The sequence below is a fragment of the Parus major genome, chromosome 5, assembly GCF_001522545.3.
Source record: "Parus major isolate Abel chromosome 5, Parus_major1.1, whole genome shotgun sequence".
NCBI lineage: Eukaryota > Metazoa > Chordata > Aves > Passeriformes > Paridae > Parus > Parus major.
The window spans coordinates 13,689,501-13,716,272 of NC_031774.1; the positions used below are offsets into that span (position 1 = coordinate 13,689,501).

A 26,772-nucleotide genomic window follows, 5' to 3' on the forward strand; every position below is an offset into this window, starting at 1 on the left:
ATTATATATCTATAATTTATAAATAAATAAGTATTCTGGGGGCTGCAGGCTCAAAAAATACTTTACTGATCCATAACATTTGGGAATCACTGGTTTATGACTTCAGCACCAAGAAACTACACTAACTTTTCCTCCTTTACTAGAAGGAGGTAAAAATACTGCTAGGGAGAACTGCATGCAGGGGACAGGTCTCAAGTGGGCTGCATTTTTCACTTATTCAGCTGCAAGTTTAATGCAGCAAATGATTTTCCAGAAAGAGTTAAGTGCTTCAGCTCACACTATATCTAGTAGCTGAACAACCCTGAAATTCCCACAGGATCCTGATTGGTGTCTGGAGGCTGCCAAAGGCCATTCAAAATCTTATTCCAGATGATTTAGGTTCAGGTCCACTGCTCTTCAAAGAGATTTAAAATTCTAAATATATAAAATACAGTTTCAGCAATAACTTATGCCACTGCATCACTTGGCCAGTTTTCTAATGCAGACGTAGGAAGTCAGCCTATTTTTATATAAATTCTTTTTAAACATTCAGCAGCAAAACACCCCTGGTAGTCACTCTACACCCTTTTTGTTGTTGTAGAAAAGCACCTATTGAAATACTCCATATCTGTAATACCTACAGATAAGGTATCAAGTAAGTGAAATACTGAAGTTACTAAAATTCGTAGAAAATTTTATTTTGTGGGTATGCTCTATTAAGAAATAATGAAGGAAAGCAAACCAAGTTGTCAAGACTCACTCTTTAAAAATCAAGTTATCCTGACTAATGCCTTCTTTCTACCATCTCTGTTTCAGTGAGGGTGACATCAAGCACTTAATGCAAGAACTACAGATTTTGAGATAAATTATTTTACTGCACCTGAAAAGTTTCCAAGCAGCTCATAGTATTGACTGCAGCTTTGAAATTTTCAGTCTAGCCTCCTCTAAAAATCAGAGTTCAGACATTTCAGCTAAAAGAGCAGCTGATGTAGATTTTTTACACACTTCTCTCACATACTCACATACTTTGAGATATATTTCACTGTCAAACAATGAATGCTATGAAACAGAAAACAACCAATTTGTTTTTCCAGTCACACATCATAGCTCTGGCTGTTCCTTTTCCTCTGTGGAAGATTTCCACCCTCTTGTTAGCCTTAACTATGGCACCACACACTGCAACAGGAGAAGCAAAGAATACACACACCACAAAACAGCTTCAGATGCCCATCTTGCCTTTCCATCTCATCTACCTTTCCCTCCTGCCTTTGCATTTCACACTCTGATGAGCTTCACCAGATCAACCGTCCCTTTACACATGAATATCACCATTACATAATCTTCCTCTCATCTCCTCCTAGGTAAGAATCTAACCCTACAGCCCTCCACACCTGGCAGCTTCCACATTGTTCTCATCACAAAGATTCCCAGGAAGGCACAGGTTCAACATGAAATCTGTTTTCATTTTCATCTTCAGAGAATGCTCTTCAAGAGTAATGATGCCCCTTTTTACTTGCCTTTTCCAAATATTTTCTGGGTTTGACCACAAACACGCACATAAGCCAGCTTATTTTAGTTTACTGATTTTCTTTTGAATACATTATTTTTGTTGCCCTTAATGCCCTACTAAAAGAGCAGCCAAAGGGATTTCTGTCCTCACTGTTTTTCAATCAAACCTGGGTGAAACTGCAACACTGTGTGTCCAGCCACTATCAGTGAAAAAGAACACTGGCTACCTGCAACAAAGACAACTTACAATTTACTGTTTGGGTGCCATATGTTACTGCTTTTTAAATATCCTACCTGTCTGTGCCACCAGGTGGGTCCAGCCGCTCCAAACTGCTCCAATCTTTTCATGTGAGAAACACTGGGTGTCTATCTTCTTGGGCTCAGCAAGAAAGATGTCTCCACTCACCAGCTGCCCATGTTTGTTGCTGCCCCAGACAAATAGGTGTCCTTCATCTACAAGACAGAGAAGTAAAATCTCTTTAAAGGGATATAGATCTAATACCACCAGATTCAGGCTCTGTCTCAGTTCAGTGATGCTGAGGAAAGAACATATCATTCAATTTGTGTTCTCACATTATGCTTTTCCCTACCATTCTTTACCATTCCAGCTGGGGTATCAGAAATATTTGCAAGGGCCTTAACAACACAGCCTATTTTCTGAGGGCTACACAGACTCCCTGAAGCAACTAGAGTTTTCAGGTCAAACTGCATAGATGTTTATAACAAAGACTAATTCTTATTAAAAAACTAACCACAGTAGTCAATTTCTCTGAATAAAAGAAAATCAAACCATCTTGGAGACATTCACTGAGCAGTCCCTCTCCATCCACCCTGTCCTTGCAGACCAGCTATTATTTCCACTCCAAAGCTTTGATTATATCCAGTAAATAACTTTCTGGACTGCAGCAAATAATTCAAATTCTGGCTGGCTGCTTCTGCTCTGCTTTACAGTCTCCCAGCCTCTCTACAAGAACTAGACTCCCAGCTCTGCTCATACCAGTTCTGCCTCCTTCAGCTTGAGCAAATTCAGTAAATCCCCCAAAGCAGGGACAGTCCAGTGCTCCTTGACTCACCTTGCACAGTCACTTCCTAAAGGAATTGGACATACAAACACACTACTAAAGCAGGCATCACCCATCATAAGGCAAAATTAAAACATTATCATGCCAGACAACACTTGAGACTTTCATAAGCACTCCTGTGTCTTCTCCACCCCTTTTCTAGAACAAGCATTTGTTCAAATGCGCACTCCAGGATTAAAGCCACAGGGATGAATCATTTTACAGAAATACCCACAGTAATTTATATCAATGCAAGATGGAGTAGCTCACAGTCAATGGACATGGACACAGCGACTGCTCAGATGAGTCCTTCTGCAGACATCACATATCATTAGTTTCATCTTTTCAGGACAAAACCATTCCTCCCAAGTCCTAGGCCTCCTCAGTAAAACAAAAAAAAACCACTTAAAGAGAACACATGGTGTCAGGCCTCCCTGAAGTCTTTGCCAGCCTGCACAAGCTGGAAGCATAAGAAATAAACATGATCTTGCACACATGATCTTGCACATTGTTGTAGGCCCAGAAAGACTGGAAGTCATGTAAGCTATGTGGAATTGTTTGGAGCACACATCCGCAACACTCGATGCATCACGATGTCTCAGGTCAGCACTGAACTCATTACAAGCACCATGGCAGAAGTAAATCTTTCTACGTAGAACTTAGGCTACAGGATATTTAATAATCTCAGTTTGGTAACAGCAACAGAAAGAGTAAGCCAGGAGAATTCCATATATTACTGCTGTTGAAAAACAGGCAAGGAGTGGGAGTGGGTGCAGAAGCCAGTACTGGAAGTCATCTGCAGGACTTCCCATGTGCCTGTTTAAAACAACACAACTGAGAAGAAAAGGGGAAAAAGTCAAGCAATTGTTTCTTTCAAATATTTGAATTCTCCACTAAGATTGATAAATTCTCCTTCCCAGCATGAAGTACACACACTCTCTAGAGAGAGGGGAGAAAAAAACAACAAATAACAGAGGTGACAGAAACACAACAAAGAAAAATAATGTGGCCATTCATAATCCACATTAACATGCACTGCCTCTGTCACCTCCTTTTACAGAAGGTGTATTTGCTTTACCCTGGGAAAAGTCACATGCTCGACCCTTATTTCTTGAGTAGGTTTGAACAGAAACTTAGACACTGAGACTTAGCATCATATTCTCACCCCTGGAGGGTTCAGGCCAGTTTGGATACCAGTAGACTCTACCATTCTTTTTTCCAAGGAACCACATTATGTTTATAACAGCCCACATCAACAGCTGTATCCCAAACCTGCCTGGCTGTAGGTATTTGATATCCCATCAGCAGGTGACTCATGGAACAGAGGCAGAGAAAACTGCACCACAGTAAAAGGCATTCCTAGAAAAAAAAGACCCATTTAAATATTACACCCTGCAGTATTATATTTATTATACCAAGCATCTCAAAAATACAAAATATTTTAAGTAATAACTATCTTGCAGGACGAAGGGCAGCAACAGCATCAGATTTAGAAGTATTTGGCATTTATTTTGTCAGTCTTGTTCCCATTGCTGCCAAATAGACCGCTCTCTTAAATAAAAAGCATGAAAGAATAATTTGTTCACTGTCTAAATAGAGAGTGCCAATTATCTAAAGTAGATTTTATTTGTTCTTACAGTTTGTCTTCACTAATCTTGCATACACTTTGCATCTCTGAACTCAATACAATTTACATCTTGGAACATCTCCCCATACAACTAAATCTCTATAGATCTGCATAAGCAAATACTCCAGTGCTCCTTTAATGATGACAGAGGTACCAGATGGCTGCAGATTTGCTAAGAACTTGTTCCTGTGAAGTTTGGCAAAGACTTGTCTTCATAAGATTCAATATATTTTACACACTTCAAAACTGTAAGATTACAACATGAAAGCTATTCTGTTTCCCCTTCTTCCAATCTGTCAAAATAAAAAGAAATCTTTATTAGACTTTCATTACTGGATACCCAGTACTCCAGCATGGGAGCACTGCCTGAGGATCAAAGAACAAATGGCAGATATTATGGAAGTGCCTAACCAATTAAAGCAACTTTCTACTCTTCAAATAAACTTTGTGCCCTTACACCACACATCTGCACACTGTCACAGTGGAGCCTAAGATAGCTCCAGGCCTTTTCACACCCCTGCACTGCCCCACAGAGGCATTAGGTCACCTTGCTGTGGCTACCTTCTGCTGCCTTTCTGCTTTTCGTTCTTTCTGCTGCCTTTCCTGGGACAACCACCCAGCACACCTCTTCTCCGTGGGCAAAGGGTTGCACTGCTTCCAGCAGTAACCAGTTACCCCTAGAGGGCATCCTGCTGCAGCTCCAGAGACTTAAAAATCCTTACAGTTTCTAGCCATTAGGAGTCCAGGCCCTGAATTACATAAGGCTAAGATCCCACCTTAGAAAAGACACACAAAGAAAAACACACAAAATTCAGAGAACTCGAAACATGAGTCCAGCTCTTAAAACAAACAGAAAGTTCTCAGAGTGTAAAACTTACAAAAGAATTACGAGCACTAACTAGGGCAGATCAAATTTCACCGATTTTACCAAACCTGACAACATTTCAAAAGCAGAGAAAGCTTTGAAGGGTGAGATGAGGACTTTCACCTCCGTACCTGAGGCCTACCTGTGAGGGACACGGAATGATAGGAGCCTGCAGCAACTTCCTTCACATTTACATCTTCCAGGCCTAGAAAAAAAATTGTCACAATAAAATTTCTACAGCAGGTATCAATTTACACACAAACATGCATAAAAGTGTAACAGGATGGTGACGACTTTTATAATAAAAGGCTCTGCCTTTGCGCCACAGACATGGCAGGACTCTCATTTTCCCCACAGATCATGATTTTCTATAACCATTCTATCCTTCAGGTACTGCACTACATGTTTGCAGTACCATATAAAAAGGAAGATTCATAACACTCCAAATTATATTTCTGCTCTATCAACCCACACAAAGGAAGCAGATTCCTGGATTACCTGCCACTTCACAGGGCTCCTTTGCTGTCAAGAACAGAGGGAGGGCTTTTCCTTGGCTTGCACGCTTTGCCTGAGATGCCATCCCAGTTCCCCACTGCAGCACCAAACCACTGTCTTTTCAGAGTAAACACAAAGAAAAGAGATTAAAACAAATCAACCACCAACAAAAACCATTCCACATGTTAATGAACAGTCATTCATCCAAGTAATTTTCACTGACTCAAATTACACTTTAAAAGACCTTTATGCCAAAAAACATTCAGATAACCCTGGTAAAGTCAACAAGCAACAGTCTCAGTCTACATGTAAGAAAACTAAGAAGGTAGGAAGCTATTAGAGACTCAGTAGGAGAAATCCTGTGGTTGCAATACCTCAGGAAAGGATACAAAGTTCTTGTACTTTCTCTTCCCCCCTTTCCCTCTCTTGATGCCAATTTGTTTGCGCAGTGCAGCACAGGGAATCTCAATTCCTACTGCTCATACAAGCACCAGAGATCCCACTGTTCTTCCAAGTATCTCCTGTACACCTTCAGCTCCACTACCTGGAACCCATACTGAGGTTCACACAAAACTAAACCAAATACAAGAGCAGGTATAGTTTGTTTTTCCTCAGGAAAAAGGAAGGGTTTGATTTCTACTGTTACACCATGAAAAAGTCAGAGTCTCTAAATACAGCAGGAGAAATTTTTAGTTTCATTCTTGTGATTTTCCAGGTGTAAATTTCAATTACATCATTCAAAAAGACACAGTTTATGTGCAGCTCCATTTTGAAGTATCTTATAAAAACTTAAATTACTTTGCATACTATAATGAGTTCAAATCCTAAAATACATTGATTGACCAGAAACTCTTTTTCCTGAAAAAAAAATCCTTTTATGTTTTGTTTCAGAATAAGAAAAAAGAAATCAGTACATTTTCCATCCATCAGAAAATTAACATGTTAATAAACTGTCACTCTGAATTCTTGGAAGAAGTTTTTCCTCATGATTTTCCGGGAAGATGATTCTAGAATGTTTACTATTCATGTTACTTTGTCCCAAAGTCTTACAGTCCATGACTTTAAGGTGCATTTTCCCCATGATATTTGAAATAAATAGTAGATTAGATAAATTTCATCTTTTCCTTCCTCTCCTCCTCCAAGACATTAAAATCCCATTTCATATGTTACTGAAAATATGTTAAAATTATGACATACTTACCTGTAGCAGCAAGGGCGTGTCTCAGTCCTGCAGCAATATGCACCACCTTCTCTTTGAGAGACTACACAAATAAAAGAAAATTATAATTTAGTTGCTTTTTGCATTTTGTGCCTCTGAAAACAAAACAGGCCAAGCAGAAGTGGAACACTACAAAAATAGTGCTCACAATTCCAACCTGAATGTCCCAAAGCATATCACCATTTTGTATCACAAAATAAAATTTTGACCAATTTAAATAAATAAATAAAAAAGTTAGTGGGAACATCTTCAAGAAATAAAAAATAAGTCAGCCAAGCAACTGGATGCACAGCGTTTTGGCAATAAATTAAAAAACACAGTCAAAATATCCATCTGAAAGAAGAAATGCTGGTGATACAAATATGTTTATTTCTCAATCTTAACTCAGCATTCCTCAAGAATTACACCAAAACATCCACAGTAAATTCTGGTGGTTAGCAAGTACTATGTTGCATTAACCTGTTCAGTCTTGCCAAGTTACTGATGGAATTTTGTTTTCCACTGAGAAAACCTGAAAGTTTCCCTCCACGGCAATAGACCTCAGGAACAATGTGAAGTTTCCCCCTTCTGTTATCTCCCATCCCATCCTGTCTTGCTCTTAGCAGGGTTTTGCAGACCCTCTGGATACCTATCCTTGGTGGAAAAGCAGCAGGTGTATTTAAAATAGGTGGCATCAAGCCCAAGAATTTAAGGGATACCAACCAAAAGAGCAAATATTCATCATGAATAGTTTGTTTGGTGAGGGATGAGAGAGATTCACATCAGCACTGTCAATACTACCAAATTTTAAGACACCATACTGCAATGGATGCTCTCAGGAAACATCAAGGGTACAGAAACATCAAGTGAACTAACTCTACTCACTAGAGGTCACCTAAGGGATCAGCTGCCCTCCTTCTCCTACAGTGAAAAAAACAAGAAAGGAATATCTGGCATGAGCCATGATACTAAATAATTTCTTGTCTGCAAAGTGAAAGAGTCAGCTTTCTGTTAGAAGTGGGAAACTTCTTCATACAGCAAGAAAAGCAGCCTTAGCCTTTCAATTCACCTTTGGGCCTTTACTTTATAAGCTTATATGTAGAAGATAGGCACTATAAAAAATTAGCTAAAGAGTCTGGCTTAAAGCCCATTGAGGTCAGATGACCTCTGTAAATTGCTGGAAGCAATAAAAAGCACACCACCTTCTAAACCTTTACCTCAATCTTTTGTGGAATCAAGCATGGGCCTGAAATTTGAGGAAGTCCCAGTTGTCCAAAGGAGTTTGACCCACAGGACAGCACTAGGCCAGATCCTGCAAAAAATGAAGTGTTAGAGCAGGATCAGTAAACCCATGAGCAATAGCACTGTAACATTATAACAAACACAATAATACAGCCAAGCATCTCAAGAAATGACCTTACATGTCCCCAAAGACCCTGAGGCCAAAGGCTTCTGGTCTCACACACCATGTCCAGAAAAGGTCTCAAGTTCAGTGGGACACAAACAGAGTGATTTAGCGTGCAAGGCAAGTAGCTTAAAACCTGTGAGTGCAAGTACATAGAAGCATAGAACAGTTTGGGTTGGGAGGGACCTAAAGATCATCCATTTCCAACACCCCTGCCATGGGCAGGGACACCTTACCCTATCTCAGGTTGCTCAGAGCCCCATCCAACCTGGCCTTAGACATTGCCAGGGATGGGGCATTCACAGCTTGTCAGGCAACCTGTTTCAGTGCCTCACCACCTTCACAGGAAAGAGATTCTTCCTAGTAACTAACCTAATCCTGTCCTCTTTCAGTTTAAAGCCTTCACCCTTTGTCCTATCACTACAAGCCTTTGTAAAAAGGTCCTCCATAGCTGTCCTGTGGTTCCTTTAAGGTTCTGAAAGGTTGCTCCAAGGTCATTCCTATCACAGATATCCCAGGGCAGGTGCAGCCTTCAGTTTATGACGGGGCTGTGCTGCTTTGTGACCATGATGCACCACTATACAATACAAGGCAGCATAATTACAGGGGTAGTAGTTCCTTCGTCAAATCTATGTCTGATGTGCAAAATACAGAAAATGATGGCCTCAGTTACGCCACTTTTAATAAAAGTAGGTAGCACCTTACTATTCACTCTGTTCCACTGAGGTCAGAGGGATTTCTCATCTGGACGGGACTACTCAAGTAAGGTATTACTAAGATTGATTATGGATGTCATGATTGGGTACTTGATAATGAGCTGCAAACAAGTTCTGAATCCATTACTCTTAGAGAATTTTTGAATGTGATTATCAGTAGCATTTGCTATAAAGTGAAAGCCATCTTTCAAATATGTCATGTTTCAGAGAACAGCTAAATCCTGAATTCATGGCTAAATTCTGAATTCCATGTAAGGCTAAGAGAATTTGTCCAGGGTTAGGACCTTCTCCATGCTGAACAGCCCCAACTCTCACAGTCTTTGATCATAGGAGAGGTGCTCCATCCCTCTGATCATCTCTGGACTCACCCCAACAGTTCCATGTTCTTCCTGTGCTGGGACCCCAGAGCTGATGCAGCACTGCAGGTGGGGTCTCACCAGAGCAGAGCAGAGGGGCAGAATCCCCTCCTTGTCCTGCTGTCCACGGGGCTCTGGATGTAGCCCAGGGCACATTTGGTTCTCTGGGCTGGGAGTGTCCATGGCTGGGTCATGTCCAGCCTCTCACCCACAGCACCTCCAAGCCCTTCTGGGCAGGGCTGCTCTCCATCCCTTCATCCCCAGCCTCTGTTGATACCGGGAGCTGTCCTGACTCAGGTATAGCACCTTGCACTTGACCTTGTTGATTTTCCTGAGGTTCCCATGGACCTCTTCTCAAACTTGTCCAGATCCCTCAAATCACACAAGCAATAGCATTTTGGAACTTTCAGCATGTTTGCTACATCAAGATATTTCTTCAGCTCTTAGAGAGATAGATTTACCTACTAATATGATTGTAAAATCCCAGCCACATGCAACTTGTTTCACACAAAAGCCAGACAGGGCAGTGCACAAAGTAAAACAGAGCACATCCTCTGTGTGATTCAATCCCAACTGCCCATTTTTGTTGTGGCCACATACAAAGAGTTGTCCTGTACCTGGAAGAAAAAAAAAAAAAAACAAAACCAAAAACAAATTGCATTCCACTTCACAGACTAAAAAGAGAAACCTACATGTGTTACATCCTGTGACAAACAAGGACAGTGATTATGTGTCATTTCAGGCACTGCAATCAAATAAAAAGTAAGAGAAACAGTTGTTTCTGATGCATCAGAAACACCTCTGAGTAACTGCAGCTATGGAGAGCTGGGTCTGTCAAGGGAGACAATGTGTATGGTAAGATAGGCACCTCTCACACTAAAATGCTTGAAAAAGCATCTTATCAATTAAGATAACGCTTATCATTTAAGATAAACTTTTTTATCATGTCCACATCTGTCTGTATTCCTTCTTTACCACAATTAGCTGTGGCATATAGCAGAACCCTTCAAGGGCCAGATGTTATGTCCTAGTCCTTACCTTAACACTTCTTAAGATTGAATAACCTCTGAGTCCCTCTTCCCACTCCCCACCCTCAATACAGAAAATTTAGCTTCTCTGTACGAAAGAAACAGCTGAAGAAACAGTCCTCACACTGCCACAAAGTGACCACACAATATATAAGCAATAGGAATTTCGCCAGTTTCCCCAAATATTGAGTTAACAGGAAGTAGAGGCAGCTGATTTGCAACTCAGGATTGTACTTGCTCAGAAACAGCAGCCACAGAGAGGTGGCAGCACGGAACCAACAGGGAAGCACACCAAAAAAAAAAAAACAAAACCAAAAAACCTATTAAAAGCCGAACACCCCGAGCAAGAGCCGTGTTTTTACCAGTGATAACTGCAGAATGTCCCCCTCCTCCAGCAATGCTTACAACGTCTTGACATTTGCAGGAAAGACCTTTTAGGGCCTGAGGAACCAGCACATCCTCTTTATGACCAAGACCAAGTTGTCCATAGCTGTTTGCACCCTTCAAAAGCACACAGAAAAATAACACCTTTTTTTTTGAAAGTTAACAAAAGAAGCACACCTATGCTCCCAGGGACAAACAAGCATATTTGGGATACGCCATGGGTTAACCTGCTCCTAAAAATCCCCTGATTCCCAGGATTACAGACCAGGAGTGTCCCAACTTCGCTATAGTTAAAGGTGTCTTTGCAGCCCCAGTATTTTAATACAACCTGTTAAGACTTTAACTGCAGGCTCACAGTTAATAAGAAGGAAAACCTTTCTATCAGGATGAGTACCACATGTTTAATTATAATGCTAGTGATTCCCACTCATCACTAAGATCTTTTTCATGCCACTGCTTTCTGGCAGGCTACCTCCAAAATGAGAGCAGAAAGACACGCTACCTTGTTCTGGAACCTAAACAAGTAAATCAGAAACATTTACACCTCATTTATTAAGTGTTTTAAATTAAGAGGTCCAAATGAAAATATAGCAATTATAGGCAGTTTAAATTAACAGGTATAAAACTATAGTTACTAAACACACCATGGAAAGCAGCAATTGTCAACACGGTAACAAGTCAGGGAATTTCTTAGTCAACTCCAGCTCTGCGTCCAACAGTTCAACTTTCAGTCACAAAAAGAGATACCATAACCTTCCCCATCCCACACAGCGCAGTAACAGCAACACTCCACACCCACAATGTTCCCAGCTAGTGATCCCTGGGAAATACTTTCCCTACTTCGCCCGTGCTTCCCCTGCCCATCTGCTCTCAATTTTCCCTCCACCTCTCCCGAAATTAAATCAATAAAAGGCCGCATTCAGCGCCAAACGTTTCGTAGCCACAGAAACACCGCCGCTTCACGCAGGCTCGCCAGGCCGCTCGGCCCGGCCCAGAGCCAGCGGGCGGATGAGCTGTCGGCAGCGGAGCTGCGCGGGCACATCGAGGCGCTGTCCCACAGCCACAGCTTGGGAGATAGGCGCTTTAGAGCGTGGTACTGCCGTACAGGCGTAATTATTTTTAAAAAGACGTGTCACAACCTCCCGTTTTAGCCTGTAACTCGCAATTAGTTTTCAAGCCTTCAAAAGCAGGCAAGCCGCGATAAGGCGCAGAAGGACCCGAGGGGCCGAGAGCCACACGCGGCTATCCCAACGCCAGCACCGCTCCAGCCGCCCTGCCCGGGCGGGCGAGCCGGCACCAACTATGGCCCCGCGGAGCAAATGGGGCTGTCCAGCGTGAGGGATGTCCCTTCCGCGGTTCTCAGACCCGCTGTGCCCACCAGGTGAACCGCGGCGTTGTTTCCCTGCGGGGCGGGGACACCGCGGGCCGAGCGCCACAGCATCCCGGGAGGGCAAGCAGCGGCTCTGCCACCCTCCCGCCCCCGGACAGCAGGAGATCCCGGCCCCCCGGGCCGTGCCGAGGGCCCACTCACCCAGGCGAACAGCTGGGGCTCCATGGCATGGGGCCGGCGGCTCCCGGCGCTTCCCGCCGCCCGCGGGCCGGGCAGGAAGGGGCGGGCACGGGGCGGGATAACGGGCGGGCAAAGCCTGAACCGGGCAGGGAAGGGCCAGCCGCGAGCGAGCGCTTCGTGTCTGCCAGGAAAATCCACAAATGACAGAGGTTTATGTCCAAAAAGGGGAGACAGAGGAGTCCTGCGACTTTGTCCAAATAAAAGGAGAGAGCTGCGGGGTTTTCTCTCTCAGGGTTTCGGAAGGAACAGCCTTCTTTTAGCCTAATTCCCGGCCACATATTGCCCTCTTCCTTTCCCCACTGGCTGAGGCACTAGGAAGGTACAGCCTTCCCGAACCGCCTATTCCACATATTCCCCCTTGAACTTACTGTTTTACCCCAAAGCTCAGAAACCCAGGCTGTGCATTCCCTTGTTTGTGCCGGCTGCCTGGGCTCTGCCACGAACCCGCTGCCCAGAGGCAGCAGGGACATTGGGACCCGTTGCAAAGACGTTTATACCATCAAATTGTTTATACAGACATGAGCTTTCCTGTCATGTTTATTGCTAAGGTGCCGAAGTAAAGGGCTTCAGTGATTCTGATAATTACCAGCAACTCCTTTATTTCGTTGATATTTAAGCTTCCACAATGGTTTAAAGTACTTAAATGATCACCATGTTACAGAAGGTTTGGATGGGTGAAGCCTAACACACGTTGTTAGTGATGTGCAGGTGCAATCTCTCGGTGTTACTTCTAGCAGTTTACTTTTTCTTTTGCTACATAAATGCAAATAAAGATACAACTGCTGTTTTTACAAAGTATTTGAAAGTAAGTGCTAATTTAACAAGTTTAAGAAATGGATACATAGTTCAGACAAGGCTTGAAGTAGGGCAGACTATGTATATTTCAATAACATCATAAATCCAATATTGTTAAAACTGTAGCTGAATATTAACTGTTATCACAGAAGCAGACAAAACAAATCATCCCTTACTACTCACTTAGAAGAAGGTTTCTTCTTTAGAAAGACAAAGTTCCTAAAATCTATTTTTAAATTAAGTATAATGCAAGCCATTAATGTTGTAGACCATAATTCTACATATTAGATGCTCTTTAAAACAAAGTTATAGTGGGTTAATAGCCACATAAAAAACTATCTAGTCTTGATTTAAACAGTGAGTATTCTTCAAGAGGCTGGCCTGGCAATTGCTTATGGAGCAGAGGTATCCTACTAGAAAGCATATGGAACTCAATCTAATTTTCAAGCACAGAGCTTTCATGAAAGTCCTTTTCAAGTTCTCAAAATCCTGGACTAGCATGTCCAGTGTGTTTAAGATTTCAGACCATTCTTCCAGTGCACTTTATAAATTTCCTCATAAGATCTACTCATGAAAAAAAAACAGTGCCTAGGGTGCTGCTAAATACACCCTGGACGTCACAGATCCCCCCTCAAATGTCTCACAACCTGCACACATGTCCAGGCCAGGGGCAGCAGAAGCTTTGCACAGCTCTGCAGGGTGCTTGGAACAGTGGGACCCTCAACACAGGCAATGCAGACAATTCAGCAGTACACTGCTTCCCAACACTTCTAAAGCACACTTTGGAGTCAGGCATGCTTTACACTACAAGGGAGTTTGTTGCCTTTATAGCCACAAAATTCCTCTGAAATGCTTGGGCCTTTCAGTTATAGTTTGATTGATAGGAAATGAAGGTCGTCAGGTAAAGAAGAAACTAAATGTATATTTGTGCAGCTTGTGCAGGTCAAAAAAGTGGCTCAGCAATCAACAGCACAATTTTTACATAAAGCACACTGGTCTATGACCTTTAGGTGTTATTTAAAACTTTGATGTTCTTTAAGAGCCAATTAAGTTATTTTGAATATGAAGTTGCAGTTTGGAAATGGTTTTAGGCTTTATGCTAAGTCAATGCTGGATGGCTTTCTGTAGTTTTTGCTTAATTAATTCGATCAGGAAAAAGGCAAATGGTACCTCTATAAGGAAAGGTCTTCCCTCAGGTGCAATATCAAGGACAGCAACAAAAATCCTGACTCTTAGCCAATAGCAAATTGCTTAAAATAAACGTAGTTAGGTTTTCATGCAACAGCTGTATCTCTGCCTTATACTAGAAGCAGGCCAAACAGCACATTTGCAACTCTTTGTGGCAAGAATAATCCCTTTGAAAACAACATTTGACCCCTCCCTTTTACCATGTTGAACCTCCAGCTATTTGTGTCCTGGTGCCTGCATTGTAATGATTCAAGTCTCAAACTTAGTAGCACAGACTTTGAGACACTGAATTACCACAGCTTCTACACTGTCAAGTCTTCAGCTCCATACAATCAGTAATCTTCAGCATAGACTACTGAAGTCAGAAATTTAATTCTCCCTAGGGTGAATTGCACCATTTTTGTCTCATAAGCCTCCTCCTGCAGCATCTGATCCCAGCCCTGATCCACAGACCACACTTTTTCTCCTGTCTAACAATTTTTCTACTCCTCTACAAGCTTCTAAAAGGAAACTCTGGACCATTTTTTACCTAAGGGGGATGGAGGAACGCATTTATGTGAGGAAATTTACAGAGAGCAACAAGACAAAATTGTTATAGTCTTTCTTAAGGGCCATTCACTCTTCCATGTGTAAAGGAGTGAGTTCTGCATGCAACACACTATATGCCTAGAAAGAAATCAGTGGGGAGAAGGGAAGAATTGGCTTGCACCACAGTGCTGATAGGGTGTTAAACTTCCAACTGCTTTCCCATCTTGCTGAGGGCATCGCTGACAATGTCCAGCTCATGGCGCAGCTCGTTCACCACGCTGGCAATGCTTTTTGTGTCTTTCAGGATCTGCACACTCTGAGTGTAGGGATTGTACTTCACCCCAAAGGGGCGCTTGATGGTTTTTGCAAACTCTCTGTTGGGATTAAAAAAAAAGAATAAAAAGTGTGTTATAACTAAAAGAGGGTGTTATAAACAAGACATAAAGCACAAACACATTCTGCATATGCAGCCAGTATCAATACCCTCTTTTCTAAACTACTTTAAAGTAGTCCTAATAATCTCTCACCCAGTACCTGAAAGATCAAGAAAATACTGACCAAAATTTGAATACTGTGGAAAAATAGTTTAAAAACTGTGATGAAAATAAAAGGGTTTGGTGCTGCTACAGAGAGGTATACAAAACCAAATCTGCTTTTATGAAAAGAAGTGGGTAGGAGAGGGGGGCAGAATCTGTACCTCATCTTTTCCTTTGCTTCTTCAAAACTTTCAGAAACAAAGTAAACCTCCTGGAAAGTTGTAATGAGACAGTCTTGCTTGCAGGTGACCTTTGGATCAAAGGGCTTGACTTTGGCGCTCTCAGAGAGTGAGTGCTGGAAACGTGTTATCATGGGCCAGAGGAATATCACCATCCAAGAATTCAGGGGGAAGATGACGTGATAAAATTAATAGAAAGGATTATGTGAGATGATTTTAATGCATTGCATCTTGAAAGTTTTATCTGCAAGTGAACAGTGTTTAACACTTAACAAACTTAATTATTCTGAAGGGTCATATTCTGCCAGCCTGTGTGAGAAAAGGGACTCCACAGACATGAGGCTTGTGTATAAACAAGAGCAATATTTTCAGAATCTGGTTGAACCAACAAAGCTTTAATCTGAAAATAGTTACCTACACAACAACATCAAGGAATTATAATTCATAAAAAGCAGGGGGAAACAGTTGAAATAGTAATGAGCTACAAAGAAAACAGGCAAACAAGCAGTAGCCATTCTTACCTTGAGCTCACTAATCGAAGAGAGCAAGCCAGCTCCATAAACTCGCAGCTGGCCCTCTTGCTTGCACAAGCCAAACTCTACCGTGAAGAAGTAGCACTGAAATAGAGAAGGAAGTAAAACAATTCAGCCCTCATCAAAGATGCTGTGGGGAACCAGATGGGAGCATTTCTATTTGTAGGTAGCATCAAATAGTTGCAAATACCAGGTAGCTATCACTCACTTATCCACAGATATATAAAGAGGAAGAAAGCCAGAATGGAAGGATGAAGGACTGCATGTTTCTCATAATAAAGGTGGATGTTATAGATCATCCAGCTGGGCTGGAAGATGCTAATGCCAGTGCAAACACTGAGGTGTAAATCTGTTTTGCAAAATACTGACATGAAATCACAACTTAAAATGAACACTGGATGGAGAGGATCTCTGAGTGAGAACAGCCCACTGCAGTTCATTTCTCATTTGCTCAGTGTACTGTAAAATTAAAGACACTGAATCCAGTTCACTGAATTTCACGATTTCTGCAGCTATATAGGAAGGAACACCGTTTTCATAGATGGCTTAGTTCTGCTCCCCCTGAAGGTAGTACAAATTTTACCTCTAGCTACATGAGATAGCTAGAGGAATTTTTTCTTTAAAATTTTTAAAGAAATTTTAAAAATCAGCGAGCTAATTCTTGCGCAACTGGTACCAATTATTTTTCATCTAAATTTACTTTTAATCTTAAAATACTCTTGCCAAGGCATCCAGAGACTGCTATCCAGAAAATTAGTTTAGTTCATATTATTTTAATTTCTTGACTAAAAATATCTAATGCTAGCACTCACCACATTCAATACCATATAGTTAAAAGTCATTCTACACATTAAAGAGATACAACACTTTCAAATCATTGAATCATGTTCCCCAGAAGAAAGAAGACTTTGTCTGAAAGAAATAGACCATAAAATTTCAGTCTGCAAGGAGTAATCTACCACTTGAAGCTGAACCATTATTTGACAGTAGAGTAAGAAAAATACCAGTCATATCAACTTTAAAGTGTTTCTTTTTCCTAGCATGGAAAGTTTTTTCATGTTTTAAAATTCAGGGACCAGTGAAACACATAGATATAGCAGCTGGTGTGGCTAACATTGACATGAAGCTCCAAATTTATTCGATGGCATGGGATCAGCCTAGTAAAGCACAAAGCTTTTGGTGGAATCCCCAGACACTCAAACACTAACCGTTGCCAGTTTTTGGACAGCCTCATCTGATGCCCCAAGTGATGCAAGACCAATTTCCTGGGAGAACTGAGCAAAACTGGGTTCAGCCAAAAGAGGGACATGGCCTAGGAGCTCATGGCAGGTATCACTGGAAAAAGAAACAAAAAAATAAATCTCATGATTTGTCTTTGTAGCAAAATTAGAAAGCAGCACCACTGAACAGATACGTCTTTCATTAGACTTTATTACCCAAATGACAGAAAATTTCTTCTGCTTTCTTTGAAAGCAACCGAGCAGATCATACTGACCCTATATAAAGTGCATAAAATAAGATTTTCAAATGAAAGTGCTAAAATTAAGGTCTGAGCTCCCCATTTGTAAGGCAACTGGATATTAAACTACCTGCACACAGTAATATCAGTAAGACATCTCCAATAACATGCCGTACTTTTGAAAATCCTGCACTTACAAAGGTGGCACACTTCAGCATGCTGCAACTTCACTACATTCAGCGTGAAGGCTGAGTCTTCAGCACCTTAAAAATAAGTTTTATGCTGGTGTTCTTGAACAGGTTTTCAGTGATTTGGCTCTGGGCAAGCAAGTTTCAAAACTTTCTCTCAAATTCTACCACAAGATTAAATGACTCACGGCTCTGGTGTATAGAGAGGGTCCGAGCTGTGTCTGACATATTGAGTGCAGTGAAAAACTCTGAATGCTAATCCTGCCAAGAAGTCTCTGGGAGACAGATATCCAGCAACAGGGCGAATGGTGAAACCTGTGCGCTCTGAAAGTGAACAGAGAAACTGTGTATTAGTTTAGCATAGGATGCACAACGTTGTCAGCTTTCCTGCTGGAACTGAGGTGACAGCTATGGCACTACCTTAGCTCAAAAGCCTGCAGGAAAATGAGGCACAATTATAAAAATTAGGCCTAGGCTTGAGAATGAGCAACATTTTTTAAAATGGCCCTACCTCTGTGCCAATGGATTCCCTAGGATTCCATGCCTTGAGTCAACAATACAGCCAGGTATCTCCTTAGCCAATCCTAACAATCTTTTCAGTCACTCTCGAATGTCACTGCATGCATTGAAGACACGATATGTTAAAACACAGATGGCCTAAAGGCCTCTTAAAGGACCAGAATGAATACAAGTCACCAAGGATGTTTCCTTGTGCCCACAAAATAGTGGGATTTGCAGTGGACCTCCATTTATTCTGAAAATTAGAAACAATTAGAAAACCAGCACATTACCTTTCAGAAAGCGGGACACATCCTCCAGCTGGGGGATATTGTCTTCCCTGTAAGCACAGTGTTTGGTGAGCAAGGGTAGGTTTTTAAGGTACTCTCTACAGGCGTAAGTTGGGTAAAGATTGTTAAGCTCTCGGTACACAGTTCCCCAAGTCTTGATCTCCTCCTCAGTGAATTCAATCTTGGGAATTGGGTCACCACTGCAAGGAGAAGAAGAAGAAAGGACACTCCTTAATTAAAGGCTAATAAGAGGTGACTCCATTGCCTACTATTAGTATTTAACACCTCTATGACTGTGACACCTGACACTAGATTCTGTCAAATACACAGTGAGATCTGGTCTATGTCCTGGAAATCTTTTAGTCTAAGGACTTGTCTTTTTTTTTTTCACTTGAACCAGTTGTCAGGAATCTTTGCATTGACCTCACTTTAAGTGTCGGTTCTGTAAACAGTTTCTTAATTGTTTAATGCCAAGAGTAAGGTTTAAAATACCTACATAATCTCTTCACAGCTTATGGAGCTGATAAAACATCCTTTTCCATGTTGGATTTCTAAGTCTGCAATTATTTTCTGTTACCTTTTTAATTTGTTTTAGGAAAAGAGAATTCCCTAAATTAACAACATATTGTGTGACAGCAGCTGAACATACGCATCAAGTAAAAATCATGCTTCTGTGCAGAGGAGACAAGTGCTTGTCTGAGCATATTAATTTTAGTCTTTCTTTACTATTTAGTCCTCAGGACCTTGAATAAAGTGGACTTTGGCAAGGACAGTGTTACACTGCATTTCCACTGCCAGCCAGGGAACTGGTATGGAAAATTCTTTCCATGAATCACTGTCAACAACACAGTAACAGTAATCAACTCAGGACTGTAGTAACCAGTTGCATTAAACACTTTAAAATATTTTAAATACAGACCTTTTCTAGGTCATTTTCATTTGAGGAATTTCACACCTAAATTCAATCAGACCACATGAAAATCACATTTTGAAAGAATTTACAGCACTGAGTTATGAAACTCTTACTGCTTTAAGAGCTCCACCCCCCCACCAAGAAGCAGCTCTAAAGACAGAAGCTCTTAGAATTTCTTTTCACAGAAATCTTCTTATCTACACATCACACATGCCAGTTTGAACCAGGAAAGAAAATTCAAGTATTAACATTTGCTCAGAAAATTTATTCTCAGTGGTGGTCACTGGGCTGTATATTGGGATTTGCCTCCCCTCCCTCTCCTTTGCAGAGCAGCTGGCCATGCCAAACAGCCTCAGATTGACCAGACCTGCCTCACTCTACCTTCTCATCTTGCCTTACATGTCCCTTCCTTTCACCTCCTTGGCTCTGATTCCTGAGCTGAAATTGCATGTCTCAGCCTGATGTGAGCCCAGGAAGGTGAGCTCCTCACAGTCCACTCTGCTAGTATTTCAGAGCACCTAGAAGGCTTCTTCTGGAAGAATTCAAGCTTACTGTTTGTAGTTCATAGCCAGGTCTGCAAAATACTTTCTCCTCTTGCGGTAGACATTGTCTTTGAAACCCTGTTGGGGAGAAAGGAAAACAGTTCAATGAGTTTCCAAGCCATGACAAATAAATCAATTTATAACAGGACACTTGGCATTTCTTCAGTTGGAGAACAGAAAAGTGTGATGTGTAAGAATGAAAGGAGAGGGTAGGAAACCCACAGCTGTAGTCTAAAATGTTTAATGAATATGAAGTAAGAAAATACTCCAAAGTAAGAATCAGCTGGTTTGTGCAACTATATATTCTGTAGAGAAAGATTCATTTTAGTCATATCACTATTTACACAAAGTTTGTTACTTGCATGATTATTCAAAATTACAAAACAAATTTCCCATTTTCACTGCTGAAATACCAATTTGGTTTCTCCAGTAAGGAAGAAAGGGAAGGAAGAAAGCCTGCCTCAAAATAGCACTTTTTTTTTAGCTTCTTTTATTTGTATGTGACCACTCAAGACCCAGACCTGGAGTTCTTGCACAAGTAAACCGTGCAGAAAAGCATAGGAACTGAATTCAGTCAGTCTTCCCTGAACAAAGAGAGATACATGAAATCTTCAAGAGAAGGTGCCCAGACCCCCAAAGATGCCATTGAGAGAGAGAGAAGAGGGAGGAGGAAAAGCTGCAGTTTTTTTAGGTCAGCTCCACAGAGTATGTTTCCAACTATGGATTGGGTGTAGGGAGGGAAAAGCACTTACGGGATGGTCGGCATCCAAGTCAGACCCGTACATCAGCACCCGGTTTGCACACTTATCCAAATCTGAGATCTTCTTCGGAAACCAGGGAACATTCTCCATGTCTAGGGAAGGCATGGAATCCACAAGGTTATTAATAACACCAAGCACACCAAGAGAGGAAACGCTACTTTCAAGTATGGCTATGGCAGTTACAGCTCACTCTATAAATTAAGGAGGCATGAATAAGACAAGAGTCCTCTGCCTATCTGGCACCAGCCTCCAGCTCACACTTCCTCCTCGGTCACTGCCACAGTCTGCCTGTAGAGCACAGCCAGCCCCAGAGCCTCTGGGAAGGAAAGTTAACGTGGGTTTCTCTGCTGTAGTTAGAGTAGCATCTAGAGGATCCCGTGGAGACAAGGTCTCCCTGTGTACAGCTGCAGGGAATCTTGTAGAGCATAAAGAGCGCGAAGGAGAATGGAAGCGATTTGCCTGTGGTTCCCTGGGCAGAGTGGGAGCGGGTTAGAGTCCTCTCATCCTGCTTTACTGACCATGGGAAATGGATTGTTTCTCTGTGGTTATGTATATGGGAAGCATCCAGCTTTGCATTGAGGAGCCTGGGGGAGAAGAGGAACAGCAGGCTCTGCTGCCTGAGAGAGGTGCATCATTATAGTTTTGTTACCAACTGTTTTGGGGTTATTTTTAGCCTAAGAGAGTTTTTGCCAAGCTCCTGGCAGAGCAGTTAATACACTGTTTTTCTGCCTCAGTGCTCTTCAGTTTACTTTAAAAAGATCAGGAGACAGTTTAGATTGAATTTCCCCTTACTTAGGGCTAAAGTAAGCCATTTTATCCAAGAACTCCAGATCTCGCCTTCCCAAGAACAGTGACGGAGAAATACCTGGGACCAGCTTCCCACTGCCCTGAACTCTAGGCATCTCTTTAATTAAAGGTAAACACATGTAGGATCTAAAGGTAGAAGGCACCTCTGTCATACTAATATAAGTAGCTAGTTATGATCAAAAATGGGTAAAAAAGATAACAAAATCAAGAATTAAATGAGGAAATTGCAGAATCCATCTTCCACTCTCCCCAGTGTCTGAAGTGAACTGGGATCTGTCAGTATTACGCCTCTGCCACCGTGGTGTACTCGAGCCCTGCATTCAGACTTTGTCTGGAGGCCAGCCTGCTTTGACCTGCACAGATGCAGGACTCCCACTGGCACCAGCTGGGCTGTGCTGGGAAGGGGCAGGAGCACAGACAGCAGACATACTATTTGTAGCAGTCTGACACAGCCTGAACTTCCAAGTGACAGCCAGACTACATTCACACCTAACACAGAAACAGGTACCTGGTAGCAAGTGCCTGAAGACACTACACAGGTGCAGGTGTGGAAAACCATAAAAGGATTTCAAACCAACACATTTGGAAGTGCATTTTCATCACAACTGCCTTTTGTACCTACCATCTTCCTGGACATTGAAATGCTCTGTTGGGCTCACAGAGAGAACATTGACATGGGATTTCAGGAGCTGGAAGATCTCGTTCAGTTGTTCTCTGTTACTGTCACAGTCCACGAAGATCTCAAACTCAGAATTTCGTCTCTTGGACTTCCGTGACTCAATGTGTACCGGATTTACATGCTTCTCCTGTTTGGTAAGAAGTAATGTTCTCAAAGAGATAGGCTGAAAACAATTGACTAAAAGTTACAATAGTTTTTCAAACTAATATTCTACTGCCATAAACTCTTCATCACTTCTATGAAGCTGTCTAAGTTAATTGGATCTGTTGATAGCAGTTTGCTTATTGAAGGGGGGAAAAGGTTTGATTTTCTATTCAGAAGAAAATGAAAGAGAACCTGTGTTCTTTCAGTTTTATTTACATTCAGGAAGCACATAAAGGCACAGTCAGGAGATTTGAATTCATAGACTTTTTTCTTTCATCCTCCCCATAGGAAGCTGATTAGCAAAATTCACCAAAATGCCAATCAAGTCACCATATAATTATCTCACAAGCAAGCAAGGGATTTAAAAGCAGTAGTTTTCAGAGCATTAGTTTCACTTTTCTTTAATCTGAAAAATTATTTAATAATGTGTTTTATATTAGGAACATTGAGAAAACCCCAGGCTAAAACACACAGGGCCACACACCAGAGTGCAGTAGTGCTGCACATATTCCTCACACAACACCTGCCCATCAGCTGTGCAATTGCAGCTCCTCTGCCACCTTTGGTCTGGCTGGCAGTGTGACAAGGGCACTGGACTCAACACAGTACAGATCAACACCCCAAGTGTCTACCTGCCATCAGCAGGGGCTTCAGACCACCTCTTATTCCCAGAAAAAGCATCAAGTGCCAGTCCTCTTGCCATGAGGGGAAAAGACAAACATCTCTCAGTGTTTAGTCAGTGCAGATAAGATTTTTAGCCATCCATCATCTAATTTCTGAGGCATACATTTGCCTTCATGGGTAATTTTGGGTGCAAAGTGGGAGTCAGTTTAAGAATCAAATCCTTAATAAATGGATGTAATTAATTCTAGTGTGTTCCAAAACTATCCTTACTATTTAAAAATGCAGAGCTGCTGTGATGATTATATGGTTGTAACATACATACCTGAAAGAGTTTTAATGCTTTTACAAGTCCTCCAACTTCATTCTTCAAGGAAAAAATGATGGCTGTCCTTCCTCTTTCAGATGCATGGTCTTCATTCTCTTTGTTATCTTCAATCATCATGTAAACGGACTTATTTAACTAGATGCAAATAAACAAACAAAAAATTGTTTGAATAGGTAGAAGTGCAAAAAGTGTAAGTTTTTACATTTCAGGGTGTCTCGGGGTAACGCTGTGCTTTGATCACTGATCAACGACAAAGGGAAAATTACGAATTAAATTATTAGAAAATAATAGGAATAACGTTAGTCATGGACAGAATTTGTGAGAGACTGAAATACCAAGACATCTTTTTTCCAGTTGAATGATTTTATGGACATCTTTAGTTATTCACCAGGATGCAGAAAATATTTTCAATGTATAGTTTATAAGTAGCATTGCTACTGGGAGGAAAGGGAACAATAAGATGTCAGCAGAAATAGTATATTGAACAAAACATTTGTTAGCAAGTTCAATGAACACTGGCAAAGGGAATAATCCAAATCCCGCAGGACATAGGTAGGAAAAGATTAAACAGGATTCAGTAGATCAGAACTGAAAAATCACTGCCTCTCTCTTGTTACATAACTGTAAAACACTGTTTTCATAGGGCAAGGAGACAAAACTAAGGAGGCAAAATATTTTGCTGACCAGAACCTACTGGCTAAAAAGACAGTCCCACTCTGATGAACCACAGCCAAGCTGCTCCATCTGCCATGTCCCCTCATTTGTGTCTCAAACCCTTGGCATAATCACTCAAATCACACACTAAAAGTTCAGACACCCCACACTTTTAGACCGAGTGGTTTTTGTAACTCACTGTGATCAACACTCCTGACTGTGCGGAAATCAGCAGCTACCACAGACCATATTCTTAGCTACATATAGCCAGGCCATAAATAATGCTGAAACAGTAAAAAATGGGGAAAATGCAAAGTAAAAAAAAAATACAAGGCTTATAAATAGAGGGTGTCCCTCATATGTCTTCAAACCTTGCAAAAAAAGAAAGAATAAAAGGCAAGGTTTCTGAATGAGTCAGCGAGGGGAAAGAGGGGAGGAACAATGATGGCACATTATTGCCACTTGGAATTATATTTTGATCTATTTTGACCTGATCACAGCTTTAAAGATATCACTATCTTCAGACATTTTCAGAAATGAAAATAGCAAAACAAAAATGCAATCAAAATGTACCTGTTCCTTTGATTCCCTTATACAGTCTCTCAAACTTTAATGATGTAATGAAAATATTTGGATTTCTGAGTGGATTCTCACTTCTAATGAGTTGCCACGATACAATGAGCCTGGACAACAGTGTCAGACACTGTTTCTGATCCACCAAAGTCAATGCACTCTCTCAGCTTGAGTCCAGACATCAGATTTTCTGCTAAAAGTGTATGGCAAGCCCAGTACAGATTCAGCTGAGCAGCCTGAAGTTTTCCCAGCTCACTTCAGTGTCAAATAATGACAAGAGCCAGGAGCAGGAGCTGAGCAAAGGCCCTTCAAGCAGAAAATAAAAAGCCACAAATGCCACAATTACATCCAGGTCATTGGTTGTTTTCTCTAGTGCAGAGAGGCCATTTGTTGTGAGCCAAACCCTCTTCAGATGATCCTGCTGTAAGAGAAGCTGGGTGCAAAGAAGTCTCCACTACAAGTAGAATTAGGTGGTGACCTTGAAGGCAATAAATGTAGGGCTGGTTTATAGAGGAGGCTAATATGCAGCATGTTGGCTTGACTCCACATTCAGGATCATTTACTTGGATCAGCCTCTATGAGATTTGGCACAGTTGCATGCAATGCTATAAGGTGCACAGCTGGGACAGACTACCTGCACCAAAAACTAATCCTGTTCTTTTTATTTTGCTGCTGCAACTTACACTTTGTCTGGGATCAGATGTCAACATCTACAAGATGATGTGTTTAAGAGATCAATGCAGAAAATACAATAAAACATAGAATATTCTTATACTAAGCTCTAGAAATGACCTCTAACTTACAAATTGGACAAGAAAAATTGAGATGCTTACAATACCAAATGCACACCATTTACATATTTTACCCAAAACCAAAGCTAATCTTTCGCTTTAATTAAAAATTTAACCAAAGACAGTAATGCAGAGACCATTTGGGTGCAAGGCAACAGGAGAAAATGGTAATGCATAAACAATCCCTCTCCTCCAGTGGCTTCACTTCACTTACATTTTATTCTCTATCAGCAACCCAACTCTAATAAAATCTGACACTTTCCCTTTGCATGGTAACACGTTTGAGCTTTTTGGAGGATGAAGGAAGAATTAATATTGCTTTTTTTTTTTTTTTTTTTTTAATTAATGATGCAAATCATTAACTGATTTTCCTCCAACCCGAGTCAGTCTTGATGAAAATTCACAAACACTGGGATATTCCGAAGTCTTTATTTAGATAGATAATTAGGTGCTGCCTGGTCAAAGATCACACTTTTTGGGACCCATAGCGATTATCTTCCCTTTCTCCCTCTCCCCAAAGGATATTCACAGAGAGAAAGATATACGAGGGTGCATATTTTGGGCTTTAATTCTTTATATTAACGGATAATCAGGATTTAAAATCATCCAAACATATTTGCCAAAAAAATATTACATTTTAGAACCATAAATTGAAGATGAAAAATTATTTTCAACATATTTTATATTGATTGACATTAATAATGATTAATAAAAAATGCCAATGGGTATTTTATATCCTCTTCCCTTTAGGTAGCTGCTTACTTTGTCACTGTCCTTTTGACACACTTCTAGGGAAGGGTGAACACATGATTTTAGGAGTGACCACAACTAGGTATCACATTATGTTTTCCAGACACACCAAAGTTCTTCCTAAGACTGAGCTCTCAAACACCAAACCAAAAGTTGTGCTGAGCAGGTTCTGAGGGAATACCTTCCAGGTATCTGAGGGATACAGCAAAGCAGTATTTTTGTGAAACTTTACTCCATTACTGTCAGCCTTCTTGTCTTCACAAGGAATTTTATAGACTTCATCAACTGCACAGTATCAGTAACTGCAGACAATGCATAAGTGCTACTTTTATCTGATCTCTGATGCACTAAGCAAATTCCCACTAAAATGTGGAATAACCCTGGAGTGAGTTTTTCACATTCACGCTTTATCACACCCTCTGTCTCCTAAGCAATGATACACCAAAAGTTGCTTTTGCTCTACCTTAATTTCATATGCTCGCATTTACGCTTTGAGATTTTTTCCCCCTCTTTTATCCAGAAACAGCAGTTCCATCCCAATCCCAGCGGCACTGAACGCTGCCACCGCGGGGCTCTCCAGTTACCGCTCTCCACGGAACCGGGGCCGGAAAGCTCCAGTTTTTCCTAAATCCCCATTCCGAGAACGGCAACAGCAAAGCGCCCGAGCTGTGACTCCAAAAAAAGCGGCGTTTACTCCGCAAGACAGGAACCATCCCGAGGCCGGGCAGAGAGGATCCCATCCCTCATTTCCCGTGCTCCGCTCACCTGTACCCATCCCTCTCCCCTCACCTGTGCCCATCCCGCTCCTCCCGTGCCCATCCC

The 26,772-nt window shown here is 41.4% G+C and overlaps 2 protein-coding genes across 6 annotated transcripts in view; both read right to left on the reverse strand.

The window, feature by feature from the left end:
- The window catches only part of SERGEF (secretion regulating guanine nucleotide exchange factor), a 142,735-nt gene extending 130,501 nt beyond the window's left edge, over positions 1-12,234 (reverse strand). Inside the window, 8 exon segments of the mRNA XM_015629982.3 lie at positions 1,783-1,941; positions 5,184-5,246; positions 5,540-5,653; positions 6,738-6,798; positions 7,952-8,046; positions 9,673-9,828; positions 10,602-10,740; positions 12,155-12,234. Coding sequence (XP_015485468.1) covers positions 1,783-1,941; positions 5,184-5,246; positions 5,540-5,653; positions 6,738-6,798; positions 7,952-8,046; positions 9,673-9,828; positions 10,602-10,740; positions 12,155-12,178 — 811 coding nt within the window. The 5' untranslated portion in view covers positions 12,179-12,234.
- A 478-nt stretch (positions 12,235-12,712) lies between these two features.
- Positions 12,713-26,772, reverse strand: part of TPH1 (tryptophan hydroxylase 1) — a 25,508-nt gene continuing 11,448 nt past the window's right edge. For 2 of the 5 annotated variants that reach the window (XM_033515071.1, XM_033515072.1), the window contains 10 exons: positions 23,180-23,317; positions 22,033-22,252; positions 20,595-20,695; positions 19,853-19,920; positions 18,391-18,587; positions 17,788-17,923; positions 17,161-17,287; positions 15,941-16,036; positions 15,402-15,535; positions 12,713-15,078 (listed from right to left, as the gene is read on the reverse strand). In XM_033515071.1, the coding sequence (XP_033370962.1) occupies positions 14,904-15,078; positions 15,402-15,535; positions 15,941-16,036; positions 17,161-17,287; positions 17,788-17,923; positions 18,391-18,587; positions 19,853-19,920; positions 20,595-20,695; positions 22,033-22,252; positions 23,180-23,299 (1,374 nt within the window). In that variant the 5' untranslated portion in view covers positions 23,300-23,317 and the 3' untranslated portion in view covers positions 12,713-14,903. The other 3 variants (XM_015629586.2, XM_033515073.1, XM_033515074.1) reach the window with 3 other exon arrangements.